The sequence below is a fragment of the Musa acuminata genome, chromosome BXJ2-10 (genome assembly GCF_036884655.1).
Source record: "Musa acuminata AAA Group cultivar baxijiao chromosome BXJ2-10, Cavendish_Baxijiao_AAA, whole genome shotgun sequence".
NCBI lineage: Eukaryota > Viridiplantae > Streptophyta > Magnoliopsida > Zingiberales > Musaceae > Musa > Musa acuminata.
The window spans coordinates 31,566,879-31,587,674 of record NC_088347.1 but is presented as its reverse complement, the minus strand read 5'-3'; the positions used below and the strand labels follow the sequence as shown (position 1 = coordinate 31,587,674).

Sequence of the window (20,796 nt, the reverse complement as noted above, 5' to 3'; positions counted from 1 at the left end):
TGAAGTTTTGGGTCCTTCCTCCACAAAATTTGCTCATTGACTCTTCTTTCAGTTAGTTGTCACATCCAAGTAGGTTCGCATCACTTCCGCTTTCGATTGGCATTTCGTTGGGAAATGAAGCGGACGATCTACTCTCAGTAGCACTGATCACCGTTGGTGAGGATTTGACAACTATTGTCTTCCATTATCTTCGAAGGGTCTTTGAACTTGTGCAGAGCTCCTCTGCTGGATAGATAAGAGAACTGGGGTACTCGGTTTCGCCCATTCTCTTAAGAGTTGAGAAGGCACAGGTTACTTTGACTTCGCCCGCCTCCTCGAGGTTGTACTTCATGCATCGAGCTGGTTACTAGTCTTCGCCTGCTCTTTGCTCACACTTCTGAAGCACTTGAAGTGTTTGCACTCCTTGCGTTGAGTTGGCTACTGTGATTCACCTTCTCAATGCCATCGAACTTCTGGAATGCGGGAAGTTTTCACCCCAACTTGGAGTAATTCTCTGATAGATGAGGTCGCCTCTGGGATTGTACCGTCTTCTCCATCAACCCTGCCGCCTACTCCACTGAGTAGCAAAGGTACAGCACCGTATACTGCCTGCTTCGTTCCTTGGTCGTGCACTCTTGCGTGACCCGAAGTCCTTCACTTACGGCTATTTTGATGAGAAACTTGTTGACACCGGTCTTACGAAGTTTCTTGGCCTCTGCCCTTCAGCCTTGTCTCGGTACTTGGAGATTGCCTCTGCATGCTCCACCTCCTCGGCCCCTTTCATGACCAAGCGCTCTCCCTCCATGAGAGCAAGGGATCAATGACTTGCACGGAAGTCCCGCCTCTGCGGTACCATGGCGCTGCCATGCCCATGGCCCTACTATCCGTCGCCTCGCCTCTGTATCCCTTTTCTTCACAATCAGTAGAGATGTCTCCGTGGCACTCCTCTGAGTCCACCTCCATTCTAACTGATGCTTGATTTTGGGTAGCTAAGTCCCTCTGGACTCGTCGTCGCTTCCTCGCCCCTTTCGACCCCCTGCTTCAACACCTCTGTGTTCTCCAAGCAGTCTGTTTGGTCGATGGAAAGACAGACTGCAACTCCCATGCATGGCCTCTGCCATCACGTTGTAGAGTTTGCACCGATTCTGTTCTCCTTAGCTTCCTTGGTAGCAACGTTCGCTTACTCGACCTTGTCCTCTGACTTGTCGGGCTCCCTTAAGCGAATATGAGCTCTAGAGCAGTCCAACTCTCCAGCTGCTTCGATCATACCTCTGTATGATCAAGTCCCTCCCATGGAACTCACTGGTACTTGCATTCGAACTTTTCCCTTGGTGGAACACAGCCCCCATATGCTGATGACCAAGGCTTTCATTTGATGCAAAATTCGATGCACGCCCGGAAGACCCGCCTCTGCGGTACCATGGCCTTCACTCCTTGAATCCATAGCCCTTCTTGCCGTCGTGTTGTTCATCGAAGTGGAGCTTCCAGTAACTCCCGATCATACCTCCATATGATCTCATCCCTCACGGGACGGATTATGTGTATCGCATTGCCACGAACTGTTCCACTACGATCCGCTGCACCATGTCGCCTCCTGGTGACATCTCCATTGCATTCTGATCCTTGTGGAATAAACTCGAATTGTGAACCCTCCATGTGTGGCCTCTGCCAATACATCGCAGGGTCCCTTCCACCTTCGATTTTGTTCGCTCCTCTGGCAATCGATCTTCATCCACCCACTCCTGGGTCACACCTAGATGAAGCACCGCTCTAGGACAGTCCGTCGCCTAGTAGCTCTCGAAGTCCACCGACTTCACTGATCTGTGCACCATTGTCTGGATCCTGGGCCTCTGCCCCTACCAGCACAATCTCCGCTGCGCACTGCTTCCTTCATAGCAACTTGAATGGCAACACTGTGGCCTATTCTTCAAGAGTACCCGCCTCTGCGTCCTCTTGCCCCGTGCTAAGGCCTTCTGAACCCAACTTCGCCTCCGCAAGTTGAGTCACCTTAGTTCCTCCATCAAATGCTCTTCCGAGTTAAGGTGCATGTGCCGCGAAGCTCCCTTCGTCTTTGGCACCATGCAAGATGAGTCCGCTCCGTCAGGATGAAGGACCCATGGAACAACATGATCCTACCCTTGCCTCTACAAGAGTTCATGTCTTTGACCTCTGTCTAAGGAAAGCACTGTGCTTCTGCTCCATGTTCCAACTTCTCTACTAGCTCCCTTCGGGCGGCTTGGGTACTTCGCCAAGTTACACCCAAGTTGCTCCGCTCCTCGTTTTTGCATTGAGTCGATGGTGGCCCTCGCACCCACCATTTCACGGGTCAGCCCTACCTTGAGTCCGATCTCCACATCGACTCCAAGTGTACCTTCATAAGTTGCTTTAGGTCGCTCCCCCACTTGATCTCGCAATGCATCCACCAATGCATTCTCTCAAGCGAGATCATGCGACAACTCCTCGCCGCTTGCTCAGTCCATCGAGCTTCATGAAGTTGTTGTTTGTGAGGTACTCCTCCTCAACATGTGAAGTCCGTCTCACATGATTCTCCCTCTGGAGAGCCGAGACTTATCCCTCCTGGATAACTGTCCCGTTGGAGCAACATCTCTCTTCGTTTTGGAGACCACCATCCCCTTGGACTACTCCGATATACTGAACAAACTGTGCATTGTTCTGCCTCTTGCAAACGCACTTGCTAGATTGCGCCTCCACGTCAATACAGCCACCGCTGCACCCCTCAAGGCCTAGCAACATGCTGAACTCGTTGCACACTTCAGCCTCCTCCGGACGTATCCTTTGCATGCCGAAGAGAAAGTTTTTAATGCTCCATTGGCGCCGAGTCTCGGCCGCCTTGGGATGGCCACGAACATTCCATCGTCCGCATACAAGCCCATGCATGAGTACCAAATTCTTCGAGTTAGCAATTCCCCTCACCTTTGTGAGCTTTGCATAACTCTTTTGGTCGTTGAACAACTCATTCCACCTTGGATGGTCTCATTCTTGTCAAGCGCCTCGCTTGCCTAGAGCACCATCAAGTATGGTTGTCAACGTTGAGCCGTAGCTCAAACTCAGCCATCCCATCCTTTGTGCGCTCCAAATTCTTCCAAGCTTGCCTGTTCTCGTGGTGCCTCTTGCGCGAAGGGTTGGCCATTCCACTGAATGCCAATGTTAGATGCCCGCTCCTCTGAGCGACTCTTTTCCCTACATCTCCATGCCCGTTTTCCCTCAAACGGTCGCGCGTGTGCTGACTGCCCTCAACGCAGCCCCGCTAGGTCCCCCACGTTTGCATGTCAAGTGTTTCTATGAGTGCTTGTCCCGCTCTGATACCATATTGTCACGACCTTAGCTGGTTTTGCCTAAGGCGTGCGGCACCCTCGCGCGTCCGTCCGCAAAGGTCAGCCTCCCCGAAGCCTCCCATTGTCCCTTAGGACCAACAAAAGAGAGAACGGGTTAAAGAGAACGCCTCAATCGGGATCGACAAGCAAACATGTCCGAAAAACACTTCATAGACAATGCAAATTACAAACAGACTTTACAAGCTCTGAATAGTTACACAACAAAGGGTAAAATGGTCCATTACAGACCGAAAAGCTCTCGAACGTGTCCACATGACACAACCTTTATTTACAAGCCTAAAGAGGCCACCAACCCAACTAAATTGGGACTTATAAGCCTTCGGCCGCCCCTCTGCCTGCTATACAAGGCATGAACATGCCAAAAGACAACGGACAGACATAAGCATTACATCCAACATCTTGTTTAGAAGTTTGTCCGTTACAGCACGTCAAGCCAGGTTTCGTACCGAGACACTATGCGACACAACTATCCTTAGGGCTCAGGGCAGTGTTGTCTGACGTCGCTCAGGCATCCCCTAAAACACCAACTCATCAGAAAAGTCGTCCCGTCCCACAAGGGTCAGCGACCACATCGAACCGATGCACAACCAATCATCACACAATAGTATATAAACCCTTGGTCGACGCCCTACCAGGGGGAGAGAAAAAAACTCGATATAAAAATACTCCAGTGACTTGCTCGTCGAATGGGCCAAAATCAGGAAACACCCGACAAAGACCATTTTGCAGGAAGGCAGACACCCCGGAATGACGAGCGTCTCAACCCCGGAATTGCCATCCATATACGAGGACGCATTGCCATTCATCCCGGAGTTGGAGAGACGTGTCCCACCACAAACGGTGCCTGGGTCGGCAAACCGAGAGACATTGATCAACATCTTCTCACGAGGGCCCAGTCGACTCCGCCAACCCGACTCTTGCCCGAGTCGCTCCGAAACAGTCAACCCCGTGTGATGAGTGTCTCGACCCAAAAGATACCTTCCATTGCACAAGGGAGAGCAGTGAGTCGGCCCGAATCCCGACCAATGCTGACCAACATTCCGTCCCAAGGGTGTGGCCATCTCATCATCCTACTCACTCCACAAGAAGCTTCCAACATCGATCCGCGGACTTAACCGTGTTGACTCATCAGCCACGGTACTTTTATTCACTAACATATAATATTTTTGAATTTATTTACACGTATTTAAATAGACTTATATTATTTTATTGGAGGTGCCAATAAAATATATAAATAACAATATAAATCTTATACAATGTAGAATTGATATTTTAGGATTATGCGGAACATGAGATATCTTTTTGACCAAAAATAGAGATGGAGATATCTCCCAATTCACCCAACAAAATATACCGTCGTCCACTATCTCGACGACGGTTGACTGATATTACGATTAAATAATTACTTGCAAAAAGACTGCGATCAAAAGTATATAGTAAACAATTACTTACCAAAATATTGCTTCGAGGTGAAAGGTTTCAGATACTCCAACAGACATCCCCATTTCTACAACACCGAACAATGACACCTGGGCCCACAACATCGCAAAAACCCATATTGATTTCTGGACTCTTCAATAAATCGTTCCCACTCCACGATAAAAGCACACAAAAATATGTTGGGACTTTGCGACTCCAGTGGATTCGAAAGTCCTGATGTGAATTGCATCAAAGTACGTGCAAATAACCCCATCTCAAACGACTCCCATCAATCAGATGGATCTCGATCCCACGCCACGGAACACAATTGTACACCCACCGATACATCAATTTTATGGTTACGCGTGGGGAGGGGTGGGTTGAATTCTTCGTACGTGATCGTAGGTAGGTGGTGGAATGACTTCATTTTGATCGATCGATCATGTAACATTCATATAAAGATTTAATTATTTTAATAATAATAATAATTTAAATTTAATATATTTAATAAATTAATTATCCCCATCAAAACAGGTCGCGGCCACGTCTCCGTCCGAAGTCGACGGGTCACCGGTCGATAGCCTCGTCACGGGCGCTCAACATGAGAGTCGGCGTCACATCCTCGGAATTCTACCGCGACGCGTCAACGAAAAATCTCTGGCAGGGGACCCACACGGTAGTCTCTGGAGGGAAATTTTTGGTATGCGAAGATTTCATCGTATTTCCGAAAATTCATATATACCCCTCTCAAGTCCGTGAATTTTATATCTACCCCTATGCACGGACGCTACCTATTCTCAATGGTAAATTAAGCATTATACTTCAATATTTTATATTTTGACTAGAAATGTAATTCTATTTAATCTTTCGATTCTGAGCCACCGAGTTTTCGTCACGTACTAATCTACCAAATCGGGGGGGACGACGTAATGCAATAATCTATTTCCGTTTCCGGGGATCTTCCATCCTCTCTCTCGCGCCCTCCCTCCATATGTTCTAAACCCTGCGAAGGCCATCGGCAAGAGAGGGACGTGTAAGCCGATTCCTCTTTCTATCCCCGATGGCGATTTCAGGGGATGGAGAAACCCAAACCTTCGGCCGATCGAGCGAGCCCTCGCCGCCATCCTCGGACCTCCGCCGCCGCCGCCGCACCTCCTCCCCCGCCCCCGCCCCTGCCACCGCCGACTACTCCTCGACGACGAGCTTTCCCGCCTTCGAGGCCTCGACCGTCGATTCCGGAGAGGAGTCCGGCGTCGAGACCAGTTCCGATGCGGATGAGTACCACCGGGTGACTGGTGGCGAGGACGGAGAGGAGAACGTGAGGCCAGCGATGTCGACGGGCAAAAAGGACGTGGATGGGGGTCGCAGGAGCGAGGGGCTGGGAGTGGGAGGTACGGTTCCGCCGCAGTTCTTGTATCGGGCGTCCTCGCCGGCGCACGTAAAAGTGAAGGAGAGTCCTTTGAGTTCGGATGCGATCTTCAGGCAGGTAAGCCTTGTTCTTGATTGGGTTTCCGTTGGATTTGGCCGCGATCAAGTCCTTGGCGCCGATTCGAGAAAGTTGGGTAGACGTGTGTTATTAGCTTTTCGTTCAAGATCCAGTCTCCGGCATTCATGTTGTCATGTAGTCGCAACATTATGTTTTGCTATTAACAATTCTTGCGTGTTTTTGTTTGTGTGCTTTTGAACTTCTGGTTCTGAGTTTTCGTTCATTCTTTACCTTTTCGAAAGCTTTTCATTTGAAGATTTGGTTGTTCTGGACTTCCAACCCTAGCGCGTTGTGTATGACATAATTTTTCTGAGAATGAATCCGAGGTGCCATCTGTAAAATTTTTTAGAGTGCGGATATATGATGCAGTTGAGTGGCTGGTGTCTGTACCGCGGAATATTAATTGTAGGTTAATTCTTACAAGCAATAGAGAGTCCCACACCTTTCACGTTTCATGGTATCTATGTGAGCTCTTTTACCATACGATCAAGCTGAAAAATAAAAGGTGGATTATCTCGATACTCGTTGATACCAACAGCTTTAGATTCAGGTATATAATTTAAAGAAACAATTTATATACAACTGTAGTTCCATGCTCTGTGTAGTCCTTTTGCTTACTTTTTTACTTAGATAATTTATTTAATACTTCTTTATCACATAGTATTTGATATTATCTGATTATTCATCTAAACTTGGCCCCTCTTCAGCTATGGTTTTGGTTCCGTCCTAGTTTGTTGGGAAGCTGAGCATTCTTCCAAATCATTATTTTGCAAAATTACTTGTTAGTGATTTAAATCATAAAAGAAACTCTACAATCTAGAATGTCAGTAGTATCCATGAAGCACCTTTTCTGAAATTAGTTATGTAGTTATTCCTTTTTTAGCTCAAATTTCAGTGTATAGGTTCATATGCAATCTAAAAAGAGCACAACTGACAAATTTTAGAACTACCTTGTACTTTAGTCCTTCCTTTAGTAGGGATATCTTGTATTAAATTATGTCTGATATCTTGTTCTGCGGTCTATTTCACCATGCTTATTGTGTCCAAGTCTCACATGAATCCACATCTTTTACAGAATGATGTGTTATTGATTATACATATATTGTGGTTCATGTTGCATGCTGGCATACTGTGATCTTTTTAGTAATTTGAATGAATTTGACTCGATGATTTCTGAATATGGAAATAGATCTTGTCTTTTTGTGGCGCTTGATGAGATTATATTCTTAATTTGCATTGTTACGCTCGGCTTTTATTCAAAATATGTCTCTGTTTCATGACAGAGCCATGCAGGTCTTTTTAACCTCTGTATAGTAGTGCTGATCGCAGTTAATGGAAGGCTTATCATTGAGAACTTGATGAAGGTTGGTTCTTGTTCTACCTTTTAGCTTAATAGAACCACTATTCAACTTATTCTCTTTTTTCTAGATTTTATACTTGCAGCTATGATCTTATTGTGTGTGCTTTCATGTGTTTTTCCCCTTTTTGTGAGAATATCTATATTTGTACAAGATCCAAGAGTTCATAGAAAGTTATGATGTAATTCTCCTTTTGCAGTATGGTCTTCTTATAAGGGCTGGGTTTTGGTTCAGTTCGAAATCACTGAGAGATTGGCCACTTTTGATGTGCTGGTAATTCTTTTAACTAGCCACCGCTACTACTTCCTAGTACAACTGTAAATTGTATCTGACGTCATTAAATTTCCAGCCTTACACTGCCCCTTTTCTCTCTTGGTGCATTCCTGATTGAAAAACTAGCATGGCACAAGTTTATTACAGAACCAGTAAGTAGGTTCTGATATGACTCCCCTTTTTTTATTTGCTTTATCAGGATCAATTGTTGGACCTTTGAAATTGAAGTGTGATCAAGTTTATGTATTTCAATGTGTATTTCCGTTTGTTTTTCTTATTATCCTCTCCTTGATTATATGCAGTTAGCTATCTCTCTTCATGTGATGTGCACAACCACTGCAATTTCTTATCCAGTTTATGTAATTCTTAGGTAAGGGTTCTCACCTTCCCATTCTCTTGTGCAAATTATTTTTGTTTTTAAGTCATCTTGCAAGGTTCTGAAGCTAATTTTTGAGGAGTGAAGAAAGCATGCTCATATATCTGCTATTGATATGATAATCTGCAAGCCAGGCAACTTTGTTTTACAAAACAAATATTATGTATTCTATGTAAAACTTACAAACCACATGCTACCTGTAGATGCAATACCTCTACTTTGATAGTTTAATATTGTTGACTTGTTGTATTTTTTTTAATTTTTCAATATTGTATTGTTTGCTCTTTTACATATAGTCCCTTGAGCATTATATATTATGTGGTTGTAGTAGTTCTATACTTCTTTTAGTCTGATTTGATTTTTTCAGAAATTTCAAAATATCTATACATATATCTTAATATATCAGCAAAGTAATTAAATAGTCATAGTATTGTTAACTGTTTCCTAGTTCATCAAAGATTTGTCTGATTTTTTTCTTATACCTGATGCGAATAATCTGCAGGTGTGATTCTGCAGTTTTATCTGGCTTCACATTGATGTTCTTTGCATGCATAGTTTGGTTAAAGCTTGTGTCCTTCGCGCATACAAATTATGATATGCGAACAATTGTCAAATCTTCTGATAAGGTAACTTATCATCTTTAAACATAAAATTGCATTTCAGTTGTTAAATTAGCAAGTACTCTTAAGTCTTATTGCTGCTTAATGCAGCTGATTGTTAGTTCATGTTATTAGCTATGGTGTTCTTGTGAGAGAACATGCGAAGTAATCATCTTGAAGGACAACTTGATTTGGGCGTTTCATTTGTATTTTGGACAAAACAATTTTGTTTGAATAACTACAAGAACTTAACAAGTATTTCGTTGTGATGCAATACCTCTTACATCCAGTATGAGTCTAGCCTATGGTTCAGCCGTTCAGGTTTATTAATTTTGCTCAAAGTAAAATACTAATCAGAGGGTTAAACTGATGTAACTTATTTACATTAGGAAGGAGATCCTATTCAGAGAATATTTGTTTCCCTGATAATGATCGTTCTAATTACATTTCTAAAATAATTTCCTATAGTATAAAAGAAAGGCCATTTTGAGATGGCAATTTTCTTGCGATATAGTTCCTTTAGTGCCTTTTGTTGCTTTGTTTTACCTTGGCTTGTGGATTTGGCACTAATTTTGATGGGCTGATGTCAGGTTGTTAGCTGGTAATACAAATTTACCAAATCTTCCATATGCTTTCTCAGTTTTGAGTGTCGACAGCCAGTTGTACATTATGCTAAATCTTCCAGAATGCCTTCTTGATTATGGTTTGTCCTTGTTTGGTAACCTTATTTGATGAGAAAATATTTAGATAATCATCGTGAAGGTTCTAGAATTGTTTTGCTGTATGTGTGGGGAAGGACCAGAGGAAGAGGTTACATGGGATGGCGGAGCAGAGCTTGTTGGTGAGGGAAGAGGGTGTGTGTGAATAAGAGCTGTAAATCGAGGGATCAAACTTCCTTGGTAATAATATGGAGTTCAGTTGATGGATCAATGACTTGTGAGACCAAAATATGACTTCCTGTTGTTGGTGAGGATATTTGCTTATGCTACTTGGTGATAATATGAAGCTCCATTGCGACACTCATCTTAGTTTTCTTTGTGCAAGCTTTTCTTGATCTTACCGGTATGAAAAGATCTATGTTGCAAGAGTCCAAAATTTGTGGGAGTGAGGTACATTTTTATTGTTGTATATTATTTTGATTTACTCTTTCCTGGGTTGATTAGGCTGCCTCTACTCTTAGTTAAGAATATGTATCTTTTTTTATTTTTGAGAAATGATATGGTTCCTTTTTTCTCTGTTTCTTGGTTTGAATTAATGTTCAGCATTTTCTTTTTGTTGTTTTTGTTTTCTTGCTGCATCTTTATTTGATAGCATGTGATGAAACACGGGCTCAGCTTGTTAACATTTCCCTTGGTGCATCTCAAGAATTTTCTCTTATTTTTAGGAGGATGCATCTTTCAACTTCTCAGGCCATGATTTTGAGAAAGGTGTTAGCTTCAAACAATTAGTGGACTTCATGGTAGCTCCCACACTTTGCTATCAGGTATTCCAATTGGGCACTTTTTCTGCTTTGTTAATCTGGTTACTAGTTCTATTTTGGGTACAACTAGTTCTATTTTCCCTTTTCCATGAGATCTATATTGTTTATTCTTTTGTGCAAACTTTGAATTAGTCACCTATTTTCTGTTTCCTTAAAAATCTGGTATAACTGTTTTATATCGTACAAGTGGAAGCATGTGATGAAAATAAACCAAATTGTGATTCATAATTTCATACCATATCAAGAACCTTATTTCGACGAAGAATCTTTATATGGATATAAGTAGAAGAAAAAGGCAAAACATTTCCTTTTCTCATCAGAATGAGACTGAGATAGTGATCATGGATTATGATTTATCTGTGGAAGATACTCTTTCACATTGATCATGTGTTCTTAGTTTTGTAAGCAAATGATTGGTTGGATAGTCAGAAAATTTAGACTGATGATGGCCATAGCTAAACAAACCACATATAATGAGTGGGTACTTAAGGTGTAAGTCTTGCAACAGGAAATCAAAGAGAATGGGATACTTTAGATGAGAGTTTCCTTCTCTTTTAGTTATAAGTCTGAATGACCGGAAAAGAAGATATCAGTCTCCTAAGAATAGAAGTTCCTTCAAGAGTAATCCCATATTACATATTATTTGATAAGAATTGAACCTGCACTTTATTTTACCTCCTAATTTTCTGAATATCTACTTGATTGATTTTTTCCAGAATTTAATTTACAGTTTGTGCTATGCTTAGCTTGATCCTACAACAATACAACTGAAAAGGGTTTCCGTAGATTATTTGGTGTTTTCATTATAGTGATTGATGTATGTTATATTAGGGATATATACACTGCATACATGCCTTAAGCAAATTTTCTTTCAGAATAATTGCATTTGCAATATGTTAGAGGTGGCTTCCATTAAGCATAAATTTAGGATCATAGGTAGATCGAAGTACTATGTACTTGGATAAGAAAGGTGAATTACTTCAGATTAGAGACCTTAGAAGAGGAAGAAAAAGAAGAGAGGATCTTATGTGACCCCAGATTGTTGGGAATTAGATTTTTAGTTGTTGTATACATACAATATTTCATCCTATATGTCTCAAATTTCATTACTTGGTCAACATTATTTGAGCAGTCCAGATAGATTCCCAAAATTTTCTTGTTTGCTTTCTATCTGTATGATAGTATTTCCTGACTTTTTTGTTTAAGCTTGCTTGCTACTAGATCAGTATTATGTCGTCTGCATATACATCTGACAGGCAATCTTTTGGGTTGATCTATTAATTCCATTGAGCACAAAGCTTGATTAGTAAGCAGCTCCTCTGATACAGAATTTGATAATTCGCATATTATGTAGCAAAATTATCCTCGTACAATGTGCATTAGAAAGGGTTGGGTGATCCGTCAGCTTGTTAAATTGGTGATCTGTACAGGTTTAATGGGCTTCATTATCGAGCAAGTAAGTGTTCTTATATATATTTATTCTACATAATTTCTTCTAATACATTACATTCGATGAGTAGATTTTTCTTTTCCTTTTGCAGTACATCAACCCAATTGTCAAGAATTCTGAACACCCTTTGAAAGGGAATCTTCTGTCTGCTATAGAAAGAGTGTTGAAGTTGTCGGTGCCAACTTTGTACGTGTGGCTTTGCATGTTCTATTGCTTTTTTCATCTATGGTAAGTTGGATTTTATGATATTATAAAATATTTTTCTTACTTTTCAAATAAAATTTCCTTAGAAAAAATGTTGACAGATAAAACATGAAAAATCTACTTTATGAACATGTTTCTTATTTAATGTAAAATCTCCTTGTTTTTGTAATTGATTGTGGACCAATGGACAAAACATTCAGATAAATCTTATAAATTACTAATGAATTCATTTTTTAGTGTGTGTGTTTTTTTTTCTATATAGAAACTGTTCAAGATTACATGAGTTGAAATAGTTACATCTTGAACTAGAAAAAGGGCTATCTTCCCTATGCAGGCTAAATATTCTTGCTGAGCTCCTCTGTTTTGGTGATCGTGAGTTCTACAAAGATTGGTGGAATGCAAAAACAGTTGAAGAGGTACGTTATGACGTGTACTAATTTTACCCTTTTACATATCGTAGAGTAGAATAAACTAGTATCAACAATTTTTAATCCCTTCTTTTTGTCTGTTATTTGCATGCACTTTATTGGGACTGCACCAGTATTGGAGAATGTGGAACATGGTACATCTCTTGCCTTTAAGTTACATACATGCTAGTTAATACCTTAGCTACAAATAAATTGAAAAAATGTTTCTTTTGAGAGCATAATTTTACTTGTCCTTCATGATAGAAGACAGACTTTGCATTTTAAGAGTTACATTGTTATTTGTTTTGTGTCTACGGACAATAGGGCCTTCTGCTAGGTTACATACTGGCTTCCTATGTTCTCATCTTTCATGCAGACATGTTGAAATTTTTTTGGCTTTATTTTAATCACATTTGTTGAAGACCTACAGAATAAGTTCCAATAGCAATTCTGTAGTTCCATGAAACAATTCAATTGAAGACATCATGTTACTGTTACTAAAATAAAATAATAGAATTTTCTTTATTCTTGTTACAGTTACTACATGTATAAAATTAAACAGACACTTCTTATAGTATTCATCTTGTGTGCAGTGTTGTCCTTTGAGACAATAATGAACAACTTGTCATATTATTGTTAATGAGGTTTGCCAAGTTCAAAGCTTATCTATGAGGTGGTTTTCCATCAATTACAGTGGACAGTTATTGTTTGTATTCACCTTTTTTTTGTAGTGGTTTTTGAATTTAGATATATTGACTAGAAAAAGCAATCAGATATTATAAGGTGATTTTCTTATTCACAGGCATATTTTTTACTTTTTGGTATTGTCTGGAATTTGATGCCTTTATGTTGCTTATATCTTTCATAAACATGATACTTGCTAGTATTTGTAGTAATGCTGCTCTAAAGAATCATTTTCTGATCATATACAGCCTGTCCATAAATGGATGATTCGCCATATATACCTTCCCTGCGTACGCAATGGCTTACCAAAGGTAATGTTTCTGATGTTGCTTTCAGATAATGACCTCTAGTCTTGGTTTAGTTGCCTTATTTTCTCTATTATGATCCATCAACACATGCTTGCTTAATTCTTGTGAAGGAAATTTAATAAACATAGATTAATTATGCTTCTAGTGTAGCTACTGTTTTTTTTGTCTTGTTTGAGACTATCTTTTGGCAAATGGAGATCATATCTGAAAATTATACCAAAATCCTAGGAGATTGGTTAAGAACACTTCCCCCCTCCCATCTCTCTACTATGATTCCTGTCCCTCTATATCTAAAGTATCGACAGATAATTGGCTACATGGCTTATATTCAACTGACATACAGTAAGTGAAATTGTTAAATTATTTTTCCTCTAAAAGGACTGATGATGTGAAAATTTGACTTGCATTGGATCTTGCTTGTGGATAACTTTTTTGAGGAATTGATGCCTTAATGCAGAATATGTGGAGTAGTTATATTCTTTATTGTCTTCAGCTATCAAGTTTGATCTGGTACAAGATTTGTTGAAACCAAGTCATTCTTTTCTTTTTAATTTGTGATTTTTGTATTTGTAATATTTCATCACAGGGAGTTGCTGTTTTCATTTCCTTCTTCGTCTCTGCTGTATTTCATGAGGTACTGCATTTGCTTTTCTGAACTACTGAGTGAATTTTCTTCTTTCGTTTTATTTGTTCTTTAATATATTTCACTGTTTTATGATTAGATATCCTAGTGGTGAAAGCTTTTAGCTCAACAAGTTCAGTTTATTCTGTTATGTTTTTACCCAAGTTCAGTTCAAAATTCACACGTCTTTATTGCTGCAGAAACATCTTTGAATTGACACACGAATGTGCACTTGATTCTTGAAATTAGTAAATGTCTCCATATAGGTTGGAGAACTATAGATGGCTATGGTCAGCGTCAATACTAGCATGCCGTATGTGTTTCTTGTCAGATCTCCAGAATTGAGATCTGACTTCAGTAAATTTAGGGTTGGACCCATAAGTAAATTTATTCAGTATGCTTGCACAGATTCTATTATCGGATAAAATGGTGTTTATGTGTTGAACTACATTTGACCTGGGAATGTAAGATATCTGGTCTTTGCCTGAAGGGCAAGCTAAGAGAAGGAACTGCCAATATTGAGCTGTTTGCCAGTTTATTTGGTTCTTTTGAAATCAGTATAAAAACAGTGGAAAAAGGAAGGATGAATTAGACTTCATTCATAAAATTGCTCCGACATGGTTCATTTAACATTGGACATTAAGATTTTGTATGGTTTCCCATTGGTATTGTAATTTTAACTTTTTGAAGCATTTGTTTATTAGTGTTGAGTTGTCATGGCACATCATCCATTCTGTCATCTAATCGCATATATGGTAGTGCCTAGATAATACACTATAAAAATGCACTATCATATATGCGATCAAATTGTATCCATATGGGTTCAACCAGCTTTGAAGGATGATGTTGCGGCGATGCTACAGCATCAAGCATTTAGTTTTTCAGAAAATTTACTCATTCACTGTGTCCGGTGTCATGTTTGGTCAGCTGCTTCATGATTTCATGTGGAATCCTCAGCCCTAGGCCTATCCACGATAGAGGATTGCCTTCTCATGGCAGGGAAGGTTAAGTACTGTATTGTGCTAGTCAACAAAGGTCAAAAGTTTGCCTAACCATGCATGGCATAATATCACCATTCAACATGTGACGTGGTTTGGCAGATGCTGATTGGTATGGCAATCCTCGCGTAGCACCTAGACTGTGCTCTTATTTAGCACATGTCTCTTATTGAGTGTTTTGAGCAGTGTTCTGATGTTTAATTGTTATCTCACCTCTATGGTTGTGCAGTAGCATCTTTTTGAGAAATCTTATCTTTTGCTTTTGCTTTTGCCACTATCTCCTGCTTAAATTGTCTTGAAAGTTTCAGAGTTGATCAGTTATTTGCTCTACCATTATCTTAATTATCTGCGAAACAATTTGACTTTTGCAGCTGTGTGGTTCTGTTCCATGCCACATATTCAAGTTTTGGGCATTTATAGGAATAATGTTTCAGGTACAAAATTATCAAAATGGTGTTTACTTATCCTAGAAATCTATTAAACTTGTGCTTTATTTGTGAGTGATTTTTTGTGGTTACTAATGCATTATTGGAATCCAATTTAGCTCAGTGACAAAACTTTCATGTAGCCAACCAAATAGTTGGGACATTACGGCTTCTTCTTGATGTTGTTGCACTGTTGCAATCTGATTTCCTGTTTGATAATGAAATCATGACGTAAAAAAGTCATGGAAATTATTTGCCTTTAGTGTTGAGATGAATTCCGATTCTGTTATAATAGGGTGAACTACAATTAGCACGCTCTCCATCTTTCAAAACCAAGTGCAGTGATTCCATGCTTTTGCATAATATTAAATCTGAAAAATTGTGCAAGATAAGATTATTTACAGGCTGTCATTGAGATGCTTTAGCAAAAAAAATATCTTTATCAAGCCCCAGCAGGGATGGATATATGGTTTACTGTGGCAATAATCTGATAACCATTATAAGTTTATCTTTGAGTATTTGTATTTGTTTCCACTTTTTTTAAGTTCATTCCTAAAATGTTTTTTAGCATTAGCAACACTCACACAGTGGCTTCCACATAAAGGTTGAGGCAATTGGCATATAGTAGAAGGTAGCTTCTTAGTCTTGTCATTTGCTCTCAGTACAACACTATTGTAGAACAATGCTGAAGGAAAGTCACTTTGTACAAGGATTGCCTTGTCGAGCCATGTTGGTTAGAACAAGGGTGTATCGACCGGTACAGCACAATTTGTCCATGGCACCAATAGCAATCTATGGTGGGTTTAGAGTAATGACTTGGCCCTTTCATGTGCGCATCCTTGTTCCTTTTTCACTTGTTTTATTCTTATTTTTAGATAAAAATAAAAACAATGAATTAAATAAATGCATCTAGTGAAAGAGGGGCAATGTATTAACTCTTTTATTATCTTGACCCAATATTGATGATTTAGGTTCTGTTTCTCTAATGTGACACTATATATCGCCCCTCACACACAAACCGGAAGAGTATAGTACTTGCTTTTTTCTATAGAAATCATCCAACAAACTGCTTGTTATGGCTGGTCAAATATGGGTGACTTTTGCCTAATACTTGAAGAATGAATGATGCTATCTTTCACTAAATGCTTTCTATTGTTTTTTTTTCTTTTGGGCAGATCCCGTTAGTCATCCTGACAAACTACCTCCAGAATAAATTCAAGAGTACAATGGTACGTTTACTTTCATGGTTTTTCATCATGTGTTTCCGCTTTAAAATCTTAGAGATGATCCGTGCCATTTTCTCGTTTTTGTTTGAATCTTTTTTTGCAAACAAAGGTAAGAAGAACAGAAGAAAAGAAGGGAAAGAAAAAAAAAAAAGACTGACTACTTTTACATATATCGAAAATTGGCAGGTTGGGAACATGATATTTTGGTTCTTCTTCTGCATTCTTGGACAACCAATGTGTGTCCTCTTGTACTACCATGACGTGATGAACAGGAAAGTGAACACGTAGAGTTCTTCGAAGAAAAGTTTATACCTGACTCGGCACATGTAGTTTTACTAGATATCCTTTGCGAAGGCGGTCGTTTTAAAGATCTTATACCCTTTTGTATAGAACATTATTGAAAGTGTTAGACACATACTCCACTGTTGACATGATTTTTGTGAAACCCAAGCTCTTGTGCTGCACATGGCAAAGGGTGATCGATCGGTAGTTATTGTGCTGCTCTTTTTTATCACGCCCTCTTAACCTTCGATGCAATGTTATCATTTATCAGTGGGCGATCGCCTGTTACTCGGTCAATGGTTAGGGAAGCACCCAAGTCAACGGGTAGGTTGTCGGTTGGTGTTCGATGGGTCACCACCCCGGCCGACCCCGATGTCCTCTCAGAAACAATCTTACGAAACATTTAGCATACGTCGCGTGATATTAATAATGTTTAACATCAAGAATTTTTTATGGCCGCACGCAGATGCAAGTTGAAAGCTACTCCTCGGTGGATGCTGCCACTACACGACATATTATATCTTAAACATTTGTCTAAGAAAGTGATCCGAGGTGAATGACGACAGAATCGATGCCAAGGTATCTTCTGCTTTCGATGATACCCAGCATCTTCCCCCCTATTAATTTCAACGGAGAACATCATCTCGGTACAAGACGATGACTAGTGGTGCTTCTAACCTTTTCTCGGTTTCCATGTCGTGATGATTTCTCCACTTCCATGTTTGGGATCCTGGTGCTGCATTGCGGTGCACCAGTCAGTCTTGATGAACAACTCGATGTTCTGAGAGCTAGAGCTTGTTTGTGACGCCAGAGAGCATCGTGTAAGAGAGTTCTCTCCAGCTCGGTTGTCGATTGTGACATGGAGATGGGTAGTACTACTATTACGCTTGGATGGGCGGGATACGCCTTCGCCTTGGTGGCCTTTCTGGTTGGGTTCTTGATGTACTTGTATGCACCGTCCTGGGGAGTGAGGAAGGTGCCCGGGCCTCCGACGATCCCCCTCCTCGGCCACCTTCCCTTGCTCGCAAAGCATGGACCGGACGTGTTCAGCGTTCTTGCTCAGACCTACGGTCCCGTCTTCAGGTGTGTGGGCTGCTCCTCTGTCGTTGTTTTGTGATTTTACTACGTTTCGGAGATCCATATATGCTTGCGGGAGTAGATGATGAGGTCCTATGCGAGTTAAGATCGGAGTTGTGGAATGGCGCCTAATCCGATCGAACTCTCTCACATGTTTTGCTTTGTGAAAGGTTCCATATGGGGAGGCAGCCGATGGTGATCGTTGCTGACCCAGAACTGTGCAAACAGGTTGGCATCAAAAAGTTCAAGAGCGTCCCCAATCGAAGCCTGCCTACTCCCATCTCTGGATCGCCTCTCCACCAGAAGGGCCTTTTCTTCACAAGGTAGTAGGCAGCAGCCACCATCCAAGCTATTCCGCCACCACCGAGCCACTCAAAATAGTTGAACTGCCTTGACTGCAGGGATTCAAGGTGGTCTGCTATGAGAAACACCATCATCTCCCTCTACCAACCCACGCACCTGGCCGGCCTGATCCCCACCATGCAATCCTACATCGACTCCGCAACACGACACCTTTCCTCGACCCAAAAAGACGACGTGACCTTCTCCGACCTGTCCCTCAGACTCGCCACCGATGTCATCGGTGAAGCCGCCTTTGGCGTCGACTTTGGCCTCTCCGGAGGAAGCCCACCTGATGGCGAGCGTAGCAAAGATGGCGAAGTCTCTGAGTTCATCAAAGAGCATATATACTCCACCACCTCCCTCAAGATGGATCTATCCGGCTCCTTCTCCATCGTGCTGGGCCTCCTCGTTCCTGTACTCCAAGAGCCAGTCCGGCAGCTCCTGAAAAGAATTCCTGGCACAGCCGACTGGAAGATACACCAGACGAACCTAAAGCTGAGCAAGAGACTGGAGGAGATCGTCGCCAAGAGGGCATCCGAGCGGGCCAGAGGCTCCAAGGACTTCTTGTCGGCTATCCTGAACGCCAGGGACTCCGATGGAGCATCGAGGAAGCTCTTCACGTCCGATTACATCAGCGCGCTCGCTTACGAGCACCTCCTCGCCGGCTCAGCCACCACTTCCTTCACGCTGTCGTCGGTCCTTTACCTCGTCTCTGAGCATCCGGAAGTCGAGCAAAAACTGCTACGGGAGATCGATGGATTCGGCCCGAGTGATCTGATTCCGACTTTTGATGACCTGCAGCACGAGTTCCCCTACCTCGATCAGGTTTCACCTCCGCAAACTGGGACCTTTTTCTCACCCACTCCTTCATGTTGGATCAGCTTAGAAACTTGCATTTACTCTGCCTGCGAGCTTACTACGATGCTCCTTAATTATACTCGTGAAAGTGCGCTTCAATCTTTCGGTTGCAGATCATAAAAGAGGCGATGAGATTCTACACGGTGTCTCCGCTCGTCGCGAGAGAAACATCTCAGCCTGTCGAGGTCGGAGGCTTTCTCCTCCCCAAGGTATGGTATGGTGCGAGCGACGCACGATTGCTCAGAACCGAAGATTCACGACTGCGATGCTGTTTCTTTTCCCTAATCCAAAACATCAGAGGAATATATGCATAGGATCGATCTATATATATCTGTGAAACGATTGCAGGGTACATGGGTTTGGCTGGCACCGGGAGTCTTGGCCAAGGACCCAAAGCACTTCCCGGAGCCCCACTTGTTCCGGCCCGAGAGGTTTGATCCGGCGTGCGACGAAGAGAAGCAGAGGCATCCGTATGCGCACATCCCCTTCGGAATCGGACCCAGGGCATGCATCGGGCAGAAGTTCTCGTTGCAGGAGATCAAGTTGGCGGTCATACATCTCTACCGCCGTTATGTATTCAGACACTCCCCAAGCATGGAATCTCCCTTGGAATTCCAATATGGCGTCGTCCTCAACTTCAAGCATGGCGTCAAGCTTCGTGTCATTCGCAGATCCGAAGCCTTCCATGTGATAATCTAACCAATGTATTATGGGTAAAAACTTAAATTCATGCACAAATAAAAAGATTATCGTGCATAATATAAAACTTATATTTTGATCCATCGATAGATGGCTTAAGGGATCTTTAAAAAAACCATAAATAAAATTCTAGTTTCTCTTCCTTATTTTTTTTCTTTTTTTTGACATAGATTATCAATGAAAATATGGTAATGGTGGAGAGTAGATAGAAACGATTACTTCCATTAAAACATTGATTCAAAGTATCGATCCATTATAAAAGCATACGATAATTCAAATCAGATTTAAATATTTATTAATTCAGAACTAATATCTAAACATCTATGGAAGAGTCGCATCTTTACAATTGTTTGTCTTCCTAATCATTTATTAAATCATCATTAAAATCATAGTATGGGCCTCATTACATTCTATGTTTATGAAATTAAATTCTCTCAAATCTTGGCTTGAATGTAGTTAGATTTGATGTAGATGTCTTGATCCACCAACATCACATAAAGGGAATTGGTCGATGATGCATGTCTGCAGTTGCATCGCCTTGACCACCACCTACTTCTTTTTCTACTGATCGATACCCGAGAAATATTAGAGACAAGAGGGAAGTATCTTTGCTTCCAACAATCAAACAGTTTTATTGAAAATTTTTTAGTTTAAATATATTAATATGTTTCTCTTCTATTTATACGAGGATAAATATTATCGATATTGGATGTGTCCATGGCCATCCTACCAAACATCGAACTCCGATCATCAACTCTCTTCGTTCTCGAAACAACTTTTCTTTTAGAAAAGAATACTATACTGGTTTTGTCTCTGGAATTCAGTGCACATAACCTAGTCAGAGACACGAGACACAACATCATTTGCTGTGTGGGCTGTGAACCACGA

The 20,796-nt window shown here is 41.2% G+C and overlaps 2 protein-coding genes across 2 annotated transcripts; both read left to right on the top strand.

Moving 5' to 3' along the window:
• Positions 1-5,642: 5,642 nt before the first annotated feature.
• Positions 5,643-17,161, top strand: LOC135625169 (diacylglycerol O-acyltransferase 1-2-like). Its single transcript, XM_065129569.1, has 16 exons — positions 5,643-6,240; positions 7,524-7,604; positions 7,798-7,871; positions 7,948-8,023; positions 8,174-8,241; positions 8,750-8,873; positions 10,231-10,329; positions 11,681-11,782; positions 11,868-12,004; positions 12,315-12,396; positions 12,522-12,542; positions 13,320-13,382; positions 13,966-14,013; positions 15,371-15,433; positions 16,600-16,653; positions 16,837-17,161. Exons 1-16 carry the CDS (start codon positions 5,815-5,817, stop codon positions 16,936-16,938), a joined length of 1,620 nt encoding a protein of 539 aa, XP_064985641.1. The 5' UTR covers positions 5,643-5,814; the 3' UTR covers positions 16,939-17,161.
• Positions 17,162-17,528: 367 nt separating this feature from the next.
• On the top strand, positions 17,529-19,979 carry LOC135625170 (cytochrome P450 711A1-like). The gene is made up of 5 exons (XM_065129570.1): positions 17,529-18,015; positions 18,180-18,332; positions 18,411-19,176; positions 19,323-19,418; positions 19,558-19,979. The coding sequence occupies exons 1-5, from the start codon at positions 17,792-17,794 to the stop codon at positions 19,906-19,908; spliced, it is 1,590 nt and encodes a 529-aa protein (XP_064985642.1). The 5' UTR covers positions 17,529-17,791; the 3' UTR covers positions 19,909-19,979.
• Positions 19,980-20,796: the final 817 nt, after the last annotated feature.